The sequence below is a fragment of the Lutra lutra genome, chromosome 10 (assembly GCF_902655055.1).
Source record: "Lutra lutra chromosome 10, mLutLut1.2, whole genome shotgun sequence".
Taxonomy (NCBI): domain Eukaryota; kingdom Metazoa; phylum Chordata; class Mammalia; order Carnivora; family Mustelidae; genus Lutra; species Lutra lutra.
In genome coordinates this window covers 96732386-96747940 of record NC_062287.1, presented here as the reverse complement: position 1 = coordinate 96747940, position 15555 = coordinate 96732386, and the positions used below count along the sequence as shown (strand labels likewise).

General features: G+C 52.6%; 1 protein-coding gene across 3 annotated transcripts in view; it reads right to left on the bottom strand.

Moving 5' to 3' along the window:
• CRY2 (cryptochrome circadian regulator 2) overlaps positions 1-15555 on the bottom strand; it is a 37094-nt gene that overhangs the window by 6441 nt on the left and 15098 nt on the right. For all 3 annotated transcript variants that reach the window (XM_047690841.1, XM_047690840.1, XM_047690842.1), the window contains 7 exons: positions 15328-15416; positions 9265-9405; positions 7879-8190; positions 7483-7634; positions 6954-7156; positions 6538-6630; positions 5219-5360 (listed from right to left, as the gene is read on the bottom strand). In XM_047690841.1, the coding sequence (XP_047546797.1) occupies positions 5221-5360; positions 6538-6630; positions 6954-7156; positions 7483-7634; positions 7879-8190; positions 9265-9405; positions 15328-15416 (1130 nt within the window). In that variant the 3' untranslated portion in view covers positions 5219-5220. The remainder of the gene's footprint in view (positions 1-5218; positions 5361-6537; positions 6631-6953; positions 7157-7482; positions 7635-7878; positions 8191-9264; positions 9406-15327; positions 15417-15555) is intronic.

The window sequence follows — 15555 nt, the reverse complement described above, 5'->3', positions numbered from 1 at the left end:
TCAACTCATAAAACATGTGCTGAAAAATCAATCTCTCAATTGTCCGACTCTTTCAACCTGTCATTAAATACAGCAACCCCAGAAGCAGCTGCTGGAACACAAAGTGACTTAACGGTGCCCCCCTCGGTGTACCCAGTGTTAGGACTACACCCCCCCCCCACCAACCTGTGTGCCAGATGCGAACAAGAAAGCCCAGTCTGTGAGGCCGCCCTGCCCCCGATCCTAGCCCGGGACGGGTGTGTGTGTGTGAAGTGCACGAAGGAGACTGCCTCAGCAGATAAGGGGGCGGAAACTTCGTTTGGAGCCTGTAACCAAGTCCCAGTGTTCAGGAGCTTGACAGGGGCAGAAGGCTTGCTACAGACTCCCAAGTTAGGAATGGGGAAGAACAGAGGTGCAGCTGGGCCCAGATGGGCCAGGACGGGGTACAAAGCTGGGCTCTCAGCTCCGTCTCATTCCTCATGTCAATGACACACTGTCCCTCCCCGCACCATACAAATCCTACAGCAACGGAGAGGGGGGGGACGGCAGTCAACCAGCAGCCACTGGGGGGATGGAGGTGGGGAGTGCAAAGGGACACCACCTGTATCCCAACTTCTCGTTTCCAGGGTGAGAAGCAGAGGGGCAGCAACTCGGCAGGCAAAGGCTCCCGGGAAGTGAGCAGCAGGACTGCCGTGCACCGGCTGGTCTGGGCGCGAAGCCCGGCCATTGAACTGTGTCTCGTTTCAGACTGCCCGCTGCCTTTCACACACACCGCTTCCTGTGAGGATGGCCACACAACGGAAGAAGTGCCAAAACGACAAGGAGGAGAGTGCAGGGGTCAGGCTTTCGGCAGTGAAGCTCCAGGGCTAACCCAGCTCTGGTGAACCGTGGGCAGGGGAGGGGAGGGGAGGGGCGATCCTCTGTCAGGAGCCTTTTGTATTCACTGGGGCTTCTCTCAACAGATCGCTGTGCACCAGCCGATGGGTAAATGGCTCATGTGAGCCGGTTCCCCATGGTAAAATGTTTGGACCAATAAGAAAAATCTGGACACAATTGGAGGCTAATGGAATCCCGGGCAGTCAGCAGCTTTGGGGCTTATGGGAAAGCCTCTGAAACAGCTATTTGGGGGCTGGCTTATTTTTCAGTTTACTGAACATTGTACAATAAAACCAGATGCAGAACAGACATCGGTGTGGGTTTTAGGTAAACATGAAACCTACTGATATCAGGGCGTGTTTTACACTGTAAATCATGGTCTGCCCTGCAAACTGCCACAGGTCTGAAGCATTAGAAATAACAGAACCACAAAACAATAGAGCTCAGAGCTGAACTGGGCCTCAAAAGGTTCAGGATGGAGCCTTCAGGCTGGTCAAGATTGAGTAGTCCCACTTTACAGATACCGGACAGCGTCTCTTCGAAAGGCTAAGTGCCCTGCTCCAGGACACAAAACTAAAAGTGACCAAGAGAAGAGGGGAAAGGGGGCAAGTCTTCTCGGTATAACGTGGTGTCAGCGTAGGCCATGTGGGCACAGCTGTGTGGCCCACTCAGCCCAGAGGGCTGCCTCTGACTGACATTAACAATAATACAATCCAAGACGCCCTGAGAAACGTGGGCAAGATGGGAACATGATTTTATTTCCCTGGTGCATTTTACTTGTTCAAAGGCTTTGAATGTGTGGTTTTACACTTTCTTCCCCTGCCGGGTATGCTCAATGGGCAGGAAAGGTGACAAGGTGCTCTTGACAGAGAGATCACCAAGCAGGCAGAGAGGCAGGCAGAGAGAGAGGAGGAAGCAGGCTCCCTGCTGAGCAGAGAGCCCGATGTGGGACTTGATCCCAGGACCCTGAGATCATGACCTGAGCTGAAGACAGAGGCTTAACCCACTGAGCCACCCAGGCATGCTGACGAGGTGCTATCATCACTATTTTGCGGATGGGGATGCTGGGCGCCGAGGACCAGGCACTACAGTGGCGGACAGTGAGACCCAGTGACCTCTCTTCTTGGGAGGGTTTCCAAAGAACAGGTGCCTTCCTCTCTAGTCTGTCTTGTCCTCTGGCCTCCTAGCTCCCACTTCTGAGCCATGAGCCATGACAAAGGGCATAGTAAACCTTGAGAATCAGTCCTTAAGATCCTAATAGGCCAAAGAATAATTTCCTGGAGGGCAAGGCCAGAGACAGGCTGACTTCTGTACCCTTGTAATGTTTTCATTTGGGGTCACGGCTATCCCCACTCATCAGCTGGCTCCCACACTGCCACTTGTTTCCTCTGCAGGCCCCAGACTAACGCCTCCAAAAATGCCAGTTTGATCACTTCACTCTCCTGTTCCAAAATGTCCCCTGGCGTCCAGAGTACACCGAGGATTCACGTGCCTGACATTTAGGACCCTTCCTGATCCAACCCAACAGTAGTTTTCTGTTCTTCTAAAATAATAACGATAACAGTAACTATAATAGTAATAGTGGATACTTGTGAGCTTATGAGCCAGGCATTGGGCTAACTGCCTTGTATGTTACCTAGACACTGTTAGCGGTCTACCAGTACCCACACTTCATCACTACCAAAACCTAGATTTTATTCAGTGGCTCATGGCCTGACACAGACAATGAATCATGATTGGTCTAAGTCAGTGATTCTCAGAGTTCAGTCCCAGAACGGCAGCATCATCAGCTGCTGGGAACTTGTTAGAAATGCAAATTCTCAGGCCTCACTCCAGACCTACTGAATCAGAAGCTCTGGGAGTGGGGCCCAGCAATCTGTGGTTAACAAATCCTCTAGGGGATTCTACGGCTCACTCAAGTTGGAAAACCAATGGTGTAAACCAATCCTGACAATCCAGATGCCCACTTCCCACACTGGGCGTGGATTTCTTAGTCTGGAGTCATGAGACCAATGTGAAAACCTGGGGGAGCGGTATTCTGGGAAAGCTTTCCTTTTCTTTTTCTTTTTTTTTTTTTTAATATTTTATTTATTTATTTGACACAGAGAGATCACAAGTAGGCAGAGAGGCAGGCAGAGAGAGAGAGAGAGAGAGAGAGGAGGAAGCAGGCTCCCTGCTGAGCAGAGAGCCCGATGTGGGGCTCAATCCCAGGACCCTGAGATCATGACCTGAGCTAAACGCAGAGGCTTAACCCACTGAGCCACCCAGGTGCCCCTCTGGGAAAGCTTTTAATTTCTTCATAAAGAGGAAGAGAGGCATCTCTTGATAATCTTCTTAACATAAAATTGCAACCCTCACTATGCCCCAACCTTTACTTCCTATCTTCTTACCAACTTTAATTTTTTTCATATCACGTAGAGCCTCTTGACTTTGTTCCTTGTCTATCTCCTCCACCAAGATGCACCCAAGACGGAAGGCCCTTGTCAGCCTTCTTTGGCATGTCCCAATATCCCGATAAGCATGACAGTGTCCAGCAAACTGTGCTCAAAAACCGCGTATGTGTTTACTGACGAATGAGTGCAGCTATATCTGCTATTCCTTTTCTTTCTTGCTTCCTCTTTCTTTCTTGAGGTACTGATGGCTGAGGCTGTGGCAGCCACCTTGAGACCATGAAGCAAGAGAAGCGCAGATATACGGGCTCTGACATTGCTGAGCCGCCAAGCAATGCCCACCTCAGGGCCTCTTGTTAGGACGAAAAATAAATCCCTACTTGCTTGAGCCACAGCAGGCAGCTCTCCTACTCCTAATGGCCCCACGCATTCCTACCTGACAGATCTATTTAGTAATTGAACCTTGATGACAACGGAATTTAGAGGTGAGGAAATGAAATCTCATAGCAGTTAAGGAATTTATGCAAGATCATGTGATCCTGAAGCTATTTTTCTTGTCCGAAATGCCCTCCTTGTGGCTTAAATCCAACTCAACTTTCAGCCCCAAGTGTAAAGGTCTGTGTCCTGTTCCGTGATCACCCCAACCTACCAACAGCCGGCCTGTGGGAAGTGTGTGCCGTCTAGATCATCAGTCTAGGAATCATAAATTATTTGTATTCTTTTCTAAGGAGACTGTTAAATGCTTGTGGATGGGGATCCTAACACATCTTATATGCTCATGTTCCCTCCTCACACACCTGCTGGCGACAATTTCATTCTGACTTGGATGCTGTTAGCTTCCTGAGCAACCCTGACCCAGACGTTTACCCTCTCTATTCTTTGATCTTCTCACCTGAAAGTCGGAGTACCAGCCTGGCAAGCTCCAGATTTATAAGAGAGAATAAACTTTGCTTAGTATCACAGAGCTAAGAGATAACGAAGAGAGTAGCATCTGAGATACTTAGATACTGGTAGTATCTAAGTAGTATCTAAGGCTGCCAGTGCTTCTAGAACAAGCCAGTACAAATCAGTCAGCAATGTCTATGACACAGAGCCTAGCAGGGTAAGGGCACGAGCATCAAACACAGCACTTGAGCACAGACACTCAAACCAGATGGCTCCGCCTGGCCCCTGAAATGGAAGGGCTGGGAAAAAAGAATTAATTGGTTCCACAGAGAAAAAAAATCACTCTCCAGTCTAATGACACAGGCACGGTGCATAAGGAACACCTGAGATGATGACTCAAAGAGAAGAGGAATTTATACTTCCCCAAGAAAGGCAAGAAAGTCCCTTCCTGCTCTGTGGAAGGAGCCAGTTTTTATTTTTGTTTTTTCATGACACTCAAGGGGCTTCCAAGAAAGCTGAGTGCTGACACGGAAGCCCAGAGCCAAGGCCATGTGGAAGGTGAGAATGAAGGAGTGGCTTTAAGAGGCACCGATGACGATGGGCAGCCAGACCCTACTGGTCCTCAGCTGGGGCTGGGCCTCCCCCCAGTGCACAGCCCTCTGCCTTTCTTTCTTCCGAAGGGGAGTGCGGCCCTCCGCTGGCCTGTCTATGGGACGCAGCCTGTCCGTGGTGGCAGAGGGCCCGGGAGCCTCCTCAGACCCTGCCACGGGGCCGATTCTCCCACAGCTTCACCTCCTGGGCTCTGCTTTCTTTTTGTTGGATCTGACTCACTTTGATAAGTAGAAAGAGTCAAAAAACTATTCTCTTTCCCTTCGTTGGTAAAAAAATAAAAAGGCTTTACTTTCAAATGTCCTTTTAAAATTTAAAAGTATGGAAGTCAGAATGGTAGAAATTTAAAGTTGAAATCCAAAGGAAAAAATCATGCAATCCCTACCAGGTTTTAATCTAATTTGCTGGGTTTTAACCTTCAGCTCCAAACCCATTCCCACCTTCCTTCCCAAAGGTGCCTCTACGCTGCTGTCACTCACTCTCAGACATCCCTGCTCGGCAGCTCTGGGGCGGGCAACTCTGCCACCCTGGCCCGTTTGCTGAGTTCTTCACCCGGTGGTTCCTCGGCTGCTTCCAGCTTGCGTTTGGGGGACGCTGGGCCACTGGGGAATGGTCTTGGGCCTGTAGGAAAGCAGGTCAAAGTGTCACACAGACTGTGACTAAAGCCAAGATGACCCAAAACTGGGCAGTGGCAGCTCTTTTCCGAGCGGGGCGCCTGCATCGAAGCCGTGCCCACATGTTGCTTCACAGGCCTGCCCCTCAGCCTTCCTTTCGGCAGTGACCTTGCCCTGAAATGTCTAAGGAGAGCATAACCCAGCAGGCTGGCAGTAGGGCCAGTTCTGGGGCCCAAGCCCCACGGGCTCCAGGCCAGAGACGGATTTGGCTTGTCTGCTGCCCTTGCTTCCAAGGTCAGGCATTGCCCCGGGGACACTGGCTCGGCCTCCTGAGGCAGCACCTCCTCTGCGGAGCCGGCCTGGCCGGGCAAGCTGCAGAAACCCCGGAGGTCTTCCTGGTCTCACCTTACTGATGATACTTAGCCCAGAGCCCAGGGACGGGGTGCGGGGTGGGGGGGGGAGGCTAAGAATTCGGCACCACCACCAGGCTGTGCCACCATCTCCTGCCTGGACAAGCATGGCTGCCTCCTTTCTAGCCTCCCTGTCCCTGCTCCTGCCCACACTGTCCCCTCCACACAGCAGGCAGAGTGAGCTTCTGAAAACCTAGATCAGACCCCCCCACCTCCACCCTGCTGACCACCCGGCTGTGCCTTCTCAGAGCACTGATGACAGACTCCTCAGAGTACTGACGACAGACGCCTCCCCTCACCCATGCAAAGCCTGGGGACGCCACTCCTGCCACAGCTTGTCCTCGTCTCACTCTGACTCCTCCCTTGAGACATGCCGGCCACCCTGGCTTCCCTTTCTGTTCCTTGCAGGTCTCTGGTCTTTTCTTGCTATTCCCTTTGCCTGGAATGCTCTTCTCCTAGTTCCCGGAAAGCCGGGTTCTGCTCGGCACTTGGGTCCCTGCTGAGACGGGCGTTCCCCGACCGCTCTGATCTGAAGTACCTGAGGGAGTTCCCCTTCCCCAGCGCCTCTCACGTCAGATCGTTCAATTTTATTTCCCTCAAAGCACTTGTTATCAGAAACGATCTTGCATGGTTCCTTTATTATTTGTCTCTCCCAAGTGGACTATAAGCTCTGCACATGCACTCATTCCGGCCTTTGTCTTCAGCCCCCCGTGACTCTAGTTCTGCGGTGGTCTCTGGACAGACACAGGCCACAGGAGACCAGCTGCTACTCACCCGCACTGCTCACGCTCCCAGTCTGGCTCGAGCTGGGCTCTGCCACCGGGTTGCTGAGGTCTTCCACACAGGAAGGGACAGATGCCAGCAGACCTGGGGGAGAGGCAGGGGAGCAATCAGAACGTCATCTCACGGGAATGCAGAGAGCCACAGCTGAAGACAGGATGGGCGGCGGGGGACAGGGGGTGCTGGGCCATGACACTGAGGTTCCACCTCTTCCCACCCGCCACACTTAAGAGAGGCCTGATCCGGCCCAGCCTGGAGCGCCCTGTGCCCCGGGAAGTCAAGTCAACTTAATAGCTGAGAAGAGAGTACTTGGTCTCCCTCTGCAGGAAGGACATGGAAATCCCTACTGAGCCCACAGGGGGGTCCCTTAAGTGAGTGAGGGGATGGGGATGGGAGTAGTGGCTCCTTACAGAGTCCCCGGTAGCGGGACAGCTGCTGGTAAATCTGCTTCATTCGCTCGATGTTGAGCCGGCTGGTCTCAGCGTGGTTGACGATGGGCCGGGGGTAGTCCACACCGATGATGCACTTGGCTGCCTTCTGAATGGACTCGGGGGCATTCCAGGGCTCATAGATGTATCGAGAGGGGAACCCTTTCAATATGGGCAGGTAGCGCCTGAAACACACATCGGACAGCAGGTCAGCATGCTGCGACTTTCCTTCGAAGGACCAAGGGTATCTACATTTTACTTTTTTTAAAGATTTTATTTATTTATTTGACAGAGACAGAAAGAGACAGAGAGAGAGGGAACACAAGCACGGGGAGTGGGAGAGGGAGAGGCAGGCTTCCTGCTGAGTCGATCCCAGGACCCTGGGATCATGACCTGAGCTGAAGGCAGACACTTAAGGACTGAGCCACCCAGGCGCCCCCGGCCAAGGCTATCTTATCTTAGGAGCCGGTTCCCGCAGCCAGGAGCCAGACAGCCTGGACTGCATCCTTACCTGATGTAGTCCCCACCGGGGTCCGTGCGGCGGCCGAAGCCCACAGGGCAGTAGCAGTGGAAGAACTGCTGGAAGAAAGCGCTGCAGGACAGCCACATCCAGCTGCCTGCGTTCACGCTGAAATCCGCGTCGAGGAGCAGCTCATCAAATACCTAGATGGGGAAAGGGAGGCACAGTCAGCCTCGATGGGGACCTACTGCTAGGGTTCTTCCCAAGTTACCACACGCCCCATGGAAGAAAGAGAGCCAAAGCCCTCCTGCTGACGGCAAGCCAAGAAGGATCTGGAGGGGATCCCCTGGGTCCAGGGATCCCGCCCCATGCCCCAGGCCAGAAGAGGGCTACCCTTGCTGGGCCTGATGAGAGGGTATGGGCCAGCTTCCCCTGAGAGAGACTCACCCGGACCCCGCTCTCCCAGCTGACCCAGAGGTCCCCGCGGGTGAGGAAGCAGGCCACGGCGTGCCGGGCCAGATGGTGGATCCAGCCCTCCTGCCTCAGCTGGGTCATGATGGCGTCAATCCAAGGGAAGCCTGTCTTGCCCTCGGCCCACTTGGCCAGGGCCTCGGGGTTGCGGTCCCAGGGGATCTGGATGCAGATGGGGTTCCCTTCCATGCGGTCAAACCTGGGGTTGTTGGTGGCTGCCGTGTAGAAGAACTCTCGCCACAGGAGTTGCCCAAACAGGGAGAGGGGGGGCGTGCTGTTCCGCTTCACCTGGGGGGTGGGGTAGCACAGGGATGTAACACTCGCCCAGCCCTCGGCGCCGGGTCACTCAGACCTCTCCCCAGAGCAGTCTGGAGCCTCAATGAATGTGGTGGCATAGACACGTGAAGGGGCTACGCCCTCGCAGTGGCCCAGCGTGCCCGCAGTCGGAAACCCCAGACCCTGGCTGTGGGCACCGGGAACCCAACTCCTCAGGCCTGGCCCACCCTTGTCCTCAAGGGTCCCTGCTTGGCTCCACTTTCTACAGAGTCAAAGGGAGTTTTCCCATCAGCATGCATAAAAAATGCTCACTTTAGATTCTGGTTAAATAAGAGATTATGACAGGCTGGACCTGGGGTCTGAGGGAATTGAAAGATCAGCCCAGGCCTCCCTGCAAATAACGACTTTCCTGAAATCCTAAGATTTCAAACTGGCACAGCCACCCCATGCCACCCAATCCTGCTCTAGGCAAGGACAGGGAAACAGTATGAAACGACACGGATGGAAGGTCGACCTGCTGAAGGTGGACAGTTGGATGTGTCCCCCTCTTTTCCTTCTGGGGGCAGGCGCGCCACCTTAGGGTTATTTGCCTACAGTCCATAGAGGACAGCCCTGCCTTCAGCCCAGGTCATTTCCTCGTCAGTGGTAGACAGCAGCTGCTCCCGGACTCCCCCATTACATGCTGCGGACCAGCCCCACAGAGGACTGCTGTGCTCTTCTGCTCAGCACTGGCTCCAGTCCTGCCCTCCCTGCCTCCCAGCCCGAGTGCTTGCCCCCCATGCACCTGCTCCCAGCGGATCTGCCACCTCGAGGGTCACACCCTGAGCTCAGCTTTTCGGCCTGTCCTGCTCTTCTTGATAACCTGGAGATTACTTAGATCAGCTGTTTGGGTGGTGCTGGGCTCTGCCACGTTTTGAATGTGGACCCCCCCCCCCGACCTTCTCTGGACCATACACACACGTAAGAACCCCTAGAATCCACAACCCGGTCCCCACCAACCCTCTGCAGGGTGTCTGACTGGCCCAGAAGGCCGGTCTGCGGGGCTGCGAGCGGGGGCAGGGTGTGCTGGCCTCGCCGCCCCCTCACCTTTTTATACAGGTCCCACAGGCGGTAGTAGAAGAGGCGGCACGAGAGGCAGCCGAAGCGCAGGTAGGGGCTGAGGCCCGTGGGGCTGGCCAGCAGGGAGTTGGCATTCATTCGGGGTCTCTCGTAGTTGGCAACCCAGGCCTGCAGCGGGAGGAGAAGGTGAAGAAAGGAAAGGCCTGGACATTGCAGAGAACAACCCCGAGGTGCTGGCGTTCTTGGCGCTTTGCTTCGCGGCTCATGGCTACGTGGCTTCTCCCGTGGGGTCTGAACAACCCACTGGGGCAGCACTTATCAGTACCTCCTCTTGAAAATGAACCACGAAGCTCGAAGGGTTATGTGGCTCTTCTGGGGTTACAGAGGTGCTAGGAACCAGGGCTGGGGGGACGTAGCTTCCAACTCCAGATTCCATCTCCAGCTGCAAACTTTTTCTTCCTTAACTCCTCACACCCTCTTTCTCCTTGTGATTTGTGATGCCTCCTTCACAAACTTTACAACTCTGCAGGCCTCCTCCTCCACACTTCCCCACCACCCCTCAGTAGAAAACTTTGCTTTTTGCTGAAATGCAAACCTTCAGCTGAAAAACTCCTCAACTCTTAGCTACCAAATCTGCAAACTCAACTATGTCCACGCCTCCCCCTCCCCACCGCCTCTCCCTCTCCAGTGATTCTGCCCAAGGCCAAGGCCTCCCCTGGCTCTGAATCTCTCCCCTCTTCCTTCCCCTGCACCTTCCATCTCTCTCTCTCGTTTCCACTCCAATAACATTGGGCAAATCATGTTGTTTCTTTGAAAACAAAAGAAAAAAAAAAAAGGCCCTTTAGGAAGCCTGTGGACCATGTCCCACAGCCAGAGGTGCTTCTCGGCTTCTGCCTTCACTGCTCCCCCAGGCTGGCTCCCACCAGAATCTCGGTGATCTCCATGCCACTGAGTCCTACAGGCGCCTGCCTGGCATATTTGTGGACCTCTCAGCACACCTCACCCTACTCCAGCCTCCACACCCTCTGTTCCCTTGGCCTCTGGTCTCCACACGTTCCTGGCTGCCTCCCACATGGCTGGCTGCTTCCCCTCCCAACCTCTTCAGCATTGGCATCTCAGGGCTCCGTGCTGGGCCCCGACTCAACTGTGTTCCTGGGGAGGCATGTCCAGCGCCACGGCTCCCAACACTACCTCCGTGCAGGGGATCAACACGTTGGTGACTCCAGCTCAGACTGCTCGCCTCCTGCTTCGCTAGACTCCCAGATCCCTCTAGCCAGCTCCCTGCCAGCAGCTCTGCCTGACTACCATCCAGGCCCCTCAAAATAAGAGCTTTTGTCTTCAGATCACCCTTCCATGGGCATTCCTATCTCAGAAAGTGCATGGTCGTCCACTTGGATGCCCAAGCCAGAGGCCTGGCAATCACCTTTGACTTCCTTGTCACCAAACCCTGTCAATTCTACTGTTCAAATTCTCCTCCCATCTGTCCTTTTCTTCCCAGCCCTCTTGCTACTAACCTGGCTCAGGCTAAAATGTAGACTAGACAACTGTGAAAGCCTCCCAGCAGACCTTCCCGCCTCTCTTCTCAGCCCTCTCTAATTCCATCTCCATACCGGGAGCAGGGCAATGGCTCAAGAACACTGTCCTGCACTGGGCTTCCTGTTGCTCTTAGGACAGAGCCCCAATCTTTTTTTTTTTTAATTTAAAAATTTTTTTTATAAACATGTAATGTATTATTAGCCCCAGGGGTACAGGTGTGTGAATCGCCAGGTTTACACACTTCATACCTCTCACCATAGCACATACCCTCCCCAATGTCCATAACCCCACCACCCTCTCCCTATACCCCTCCCCCCGGGCCCCTCAGTTTGTTCTGTGAGATTAAGAGTCTCCTATGGTTTGTCTCCCTCCCAGTCCCATCTTGTTTCATTTATTCTTTTCCTTCCCCCCAAACCCCCCACGCTGCATCTCCACTTCCTCGTATCAGGGAGATCATATGATAGTTGTCTTTCTCCGATTGACTTATTTCGCTAAGCATGATACCCTCTAGTTCCATCCATGTCGTTGCAAATCAGAGCCCCAATCTTAAACATGACTTATAAGTAACCCACTGGGTGAGCCTGTCTTTCTAGCTTCATCTCTCGTCACTCTCTCGTAAGCACCATGCTCTCGCGGCCCTCTGCACGCAGCTCCCTCGGCCCAGAATGTTGTCCTGCTTTTCACTCACCTTCCCCTGGTTAACTCTGACTCTCCCTGCAAGTCTCAACCTAACAGTCCCTTCCTCTTCAGGAAGCCCCTCAGGTGTTGGGTTAAGTGCCTCTGCCAAACACTAGGTATATTTGCCTGCTCATGCCCTTCTGCACCTCCCTCCGAAAGCCTTTTTATGTTAAGTAAATACAGATACGGAAGTAACACGATGTGTGGCTTAACAAATTATTCTAAGGCAAACACTCGTGCAACCATCACCGAAGTTCAAGGACTAGACCTCTGCTGGCCGCCCCAGAAACCCATCCGTCACAGTCCCTTCCTGGCCTCACAAGTGACCGCTCACACAACTTTTATAATAATCACTTCTTTGCATGTAAAAATGTTGACATTTTTCTAGTTTGGCAAAGCACATTTGGAGGGAGGGCTTTATCTTTTCAGTTTTTCCTTGCATTTTTTAGAGGGGTGGAGGAGCAGAGGGAGAGGAAGAATCTTAAGCAGGCTCCATGCCCAGCAAGGAGCCTGACTCGGACACTTAACCAACTGAGGTACCCGGGTGCCCCTGTTCCTTGCATTTTTTTTTTTTTTTAAAGATTTTTTATTTATTTATTTGACAGAGAGAGATCACAAGTAGACAGAGAGGCAGGCAGAGAGAGAGAGAGGGAGAGAGGGAAGCAGGCTCCCCGCTGAGCAGAGAGCCCGACGTGGGACTCGATCCCACCACCCTGAGATCATGACCTGAGCCGAAGGCAGCGGCCTAACCCACTGAGCCACCCAGGCGCCCCTGTTCCTTGCATTTTTAAGTGGGTTTTTTTCAACTGCACATGCATCCGTAGGCACTACAGTGTAGCCCTGGCCATCTATGGGACTATGGTGTGTTATTTAAGTTTCTTTTAGTCTACATATTTCCGGTCATTTCTTCCTTTCCCTTGCAGTTTTTTGGGGAAGAATCCAGGCCATTTGACTTGTACTGATTCTCACAGTCGGCATTTTGCTATTTGCACACTGATGGTGTACTGCCTGCAAATTGGTGGCTGGTACCAGAGACAGGAATGGACTCACGTTTGATTCCACAAGGCTGTGGGGGGACAGAATGCCTGCCCAGAGCTCTTTAGGGGGACAGCAGTCATTAATGTACAACGCGGCATCATTGAAGGCTGCAAAATGCTGCTGTTCTATCATTCCATTTTCATTTAAAAATGGGGATACTTGGGCGCCTGGGTGGCTCAGTGGGTTAAAATCTCTGACTTCAGCTCAGGTCATGATCTCAGGGTTCTGGGAGCCCCGCATCAGGCTCTTTGCTCAGTGGGGAGCCTGCTTCCCCCTTCCCCACCTCTCTCTGTCTGCCTCTCTGCCTACTTGTGATCTCTGTCAAATAAATTTGTTAAAAATGGGGATATTTTATTTTATTTTTTAACGATTTTATTTATTTGTTTGACAGACAGAGATCACAAGTAGGCAGAGAGGTAGGCAGAGAGAGAGAGGAGGAAGTAGGCTCCCCACTGAGCAGAGAGCCGGATGCGCCCAGGACCCTGAGGTCATGACCTGAGCCCAAGGCAGAGGCTTAACCCACTGAGCCACCCAGGTGTCCCGAAAAATGGGGATACTTTAAAAAGAGATGCTTGCCCTCATCTACTATCTTGGGTAACCCAGTAGTAAAGATCACATGGTTTGTCTCCCCTTTTCAGTGACAGCACCGAATTTTCTTGCGGTGATCCAGCCTTCCCTAATCTCAGCCCAAGTGAGTGAAGTGGAGCTAAGCTCCCCTTCGGACTCTGGGAGCAGGCTCAGGATGCAAGTCTGGCCAGGGAGAGCACCCCCTTCCCTGCCCATGGTGACTGAGTCAGGCCAGTGAAAACACTCCTCGGGACTTTTCAGGAGCTTTTGGGAAAGAGGCACACCACTTCCTCTGGTGCACTAAGTGGATGGAAAATAAGCTGCCGGGGACCACTTTGCCACTGTTGAAGGAAAGCCTACCTGAGAATGAACTAAGTGAGAGGGAAGCAGAGCTCGAGAGATGGAGAGTGCATCCCCGGTAGCATTCTTCAGACACCTGGGTCCAGCGGCGCCTAAAGGCTACATTTAGACTCTTAGTTACGTGAGTTCAAAAACACCCTTCTCAAAAGTCAGCTTGCAAATACGAACTGATTAATAGAATTTTCTTGCTCTTTGCTCTCCTAACCCTTTGAACTGCTCTTCTCCTGACCCAGAGTACATTGTAATTCCTTGTTTCATGCCTATCATCTGTAATAACCCACTCTCCTGGAGACAGACTCCATACCCGCCTCACCGAGCAGTCTTTCCAACAGGTAAACCATCTTTTTTTTTTTTTTTTTTTTTTTTTTAAAGATTTTATTTATTTATTTGACAGAGAGAAATCACAAGTAGGCAGAGAGGCAGGCAGAGAGAGAGAGGAGGAAGCAGGCTCCCCGCTGAGCAGAGAGCCCGATGTGGGGCCCGAACCCAGGACCTGGGATCATGACCTGAGCTGAAGGCAGCGGCTTAACCCACTGAGCCACCCAGGCGCCCCTCCAGGTAAACCATCTTGACATGAGTAGATAGATGCTCACTTCAGAGTAAGAAAACGGAAGACTAAAATAAACCTCCTCAGAGCAGCGTACACTCCTGCTCACAGCCCCCTTGGCTTCTCCCAGCTGTGTAGGACACGATGTTCCCACTGGCCACCAGAGAGTCTGAAGGATCCTGACACAGGGCCCCATGACAAAGCAGACCCTCCAGGGGTACATGGAAAAGGAGACCCTGACTGGGGATCGAAGGGGCAGCCCTCCACGGAGCGCTTTTAAAGGGATGATAACCACAAGGCTCTAAGTTAGTTCTTTATACTTGTCTTACTCTATTCCTGCATTTCGTTTGTCACATCCACCACTCTGCCCCCTGGCCTGGCCTATGTCCTCAAACTGATATGGACAAGGAAAGCTGGTCCTGCCCATAGCCCTTGGACATCAGTCTCATCCTTCTCAGTCGGTGGGGCTGGCTGAAGGTAACATCCAGATAGGGGCATCAAGACCTCTGTGCCTAAGGGAGGTGGGGCTTGTGGCACATTTTCACTGCTGGTGAGGCACCTCCAGGGCTGGGAAGCATTTTTCCTATGTATCTGCCTATTTTTCCTTGTTCCATAGGTATCACCTGGCTGCTGGGCCAAATGCCTACCTATCTGAGAGTATGAAAGGTTGTGAACCGGTCTACAAACCAGCAACAGTGGGCAGGAAACCAGCAGCTAACTCAGTCACTAGAACCTTCTCTGCTCCTCTATTCCCAGGGTCATGGAAGCCATGTGACACTGTTCAGGAGTGCCTTTGGGTCCTCGGTCTCTTTCCTTCCCCCTGCCAATCCCCACTTCGCTGGGAGGTGGACCATCTGTTCTCCGTGTCCAAACAAATGGAAATCAATGCCTTGGTGGGGACCAAGCAAAAGGTGAGGAGGGGACACATAAACACAAAGAAATTAATCTTATGGGCTTCACTGACCAACTACCGTCCTAGTAAGGGGAACCTGCAATCTAGTGTAAGTTCTAGAATCACAGAGAACAAGATCTCAGTCCTAACAGTGTGACCTCAGGCAAGTTACTTACCTTCTCTAAACCTTAATGTCTTAACCTGTCAAACAAAGAGCTTAACACCTACCTTCCAGGGATGTTGAAAAGACAACAGGAAAATCGTGCAAGTAGGTACCTCAGGCAGTGACCAGCATGTGGTAAGCACTCACTGAATGGTAGCTACCATTACTGCTGTTCCTGCCCCAGGAAGGTTTTTCACTTTTAAACACTCTGAGCTAAGAGGCACTAAAGGCCATGAAGCTGACCCTCACATCCCTTGCTTCCTGGGTGCTAGCCTCTGAAGTTCTGTGTCCCAGAAGTGGGGGCCATACCTTCCGTTCCAAATGCTTATCCAGGCGGGCCAGAGCTTCTGTCTCTCCTCCTTGCCAAACAGCGGGGCCCAGTCCTTCAGTAGGGAACCCTACAGGAGGAGGAGAAGGTCACAGGACCAGAGGTCAGGCCATTTCAGTGATAGCTCAGCAAGTCTTGGCACATCGGTACGGTCTTTGAGCTTTGTGGGAACTGAATCGTGTGTTCTTGGTGCTGCTGGGGCTGAGATC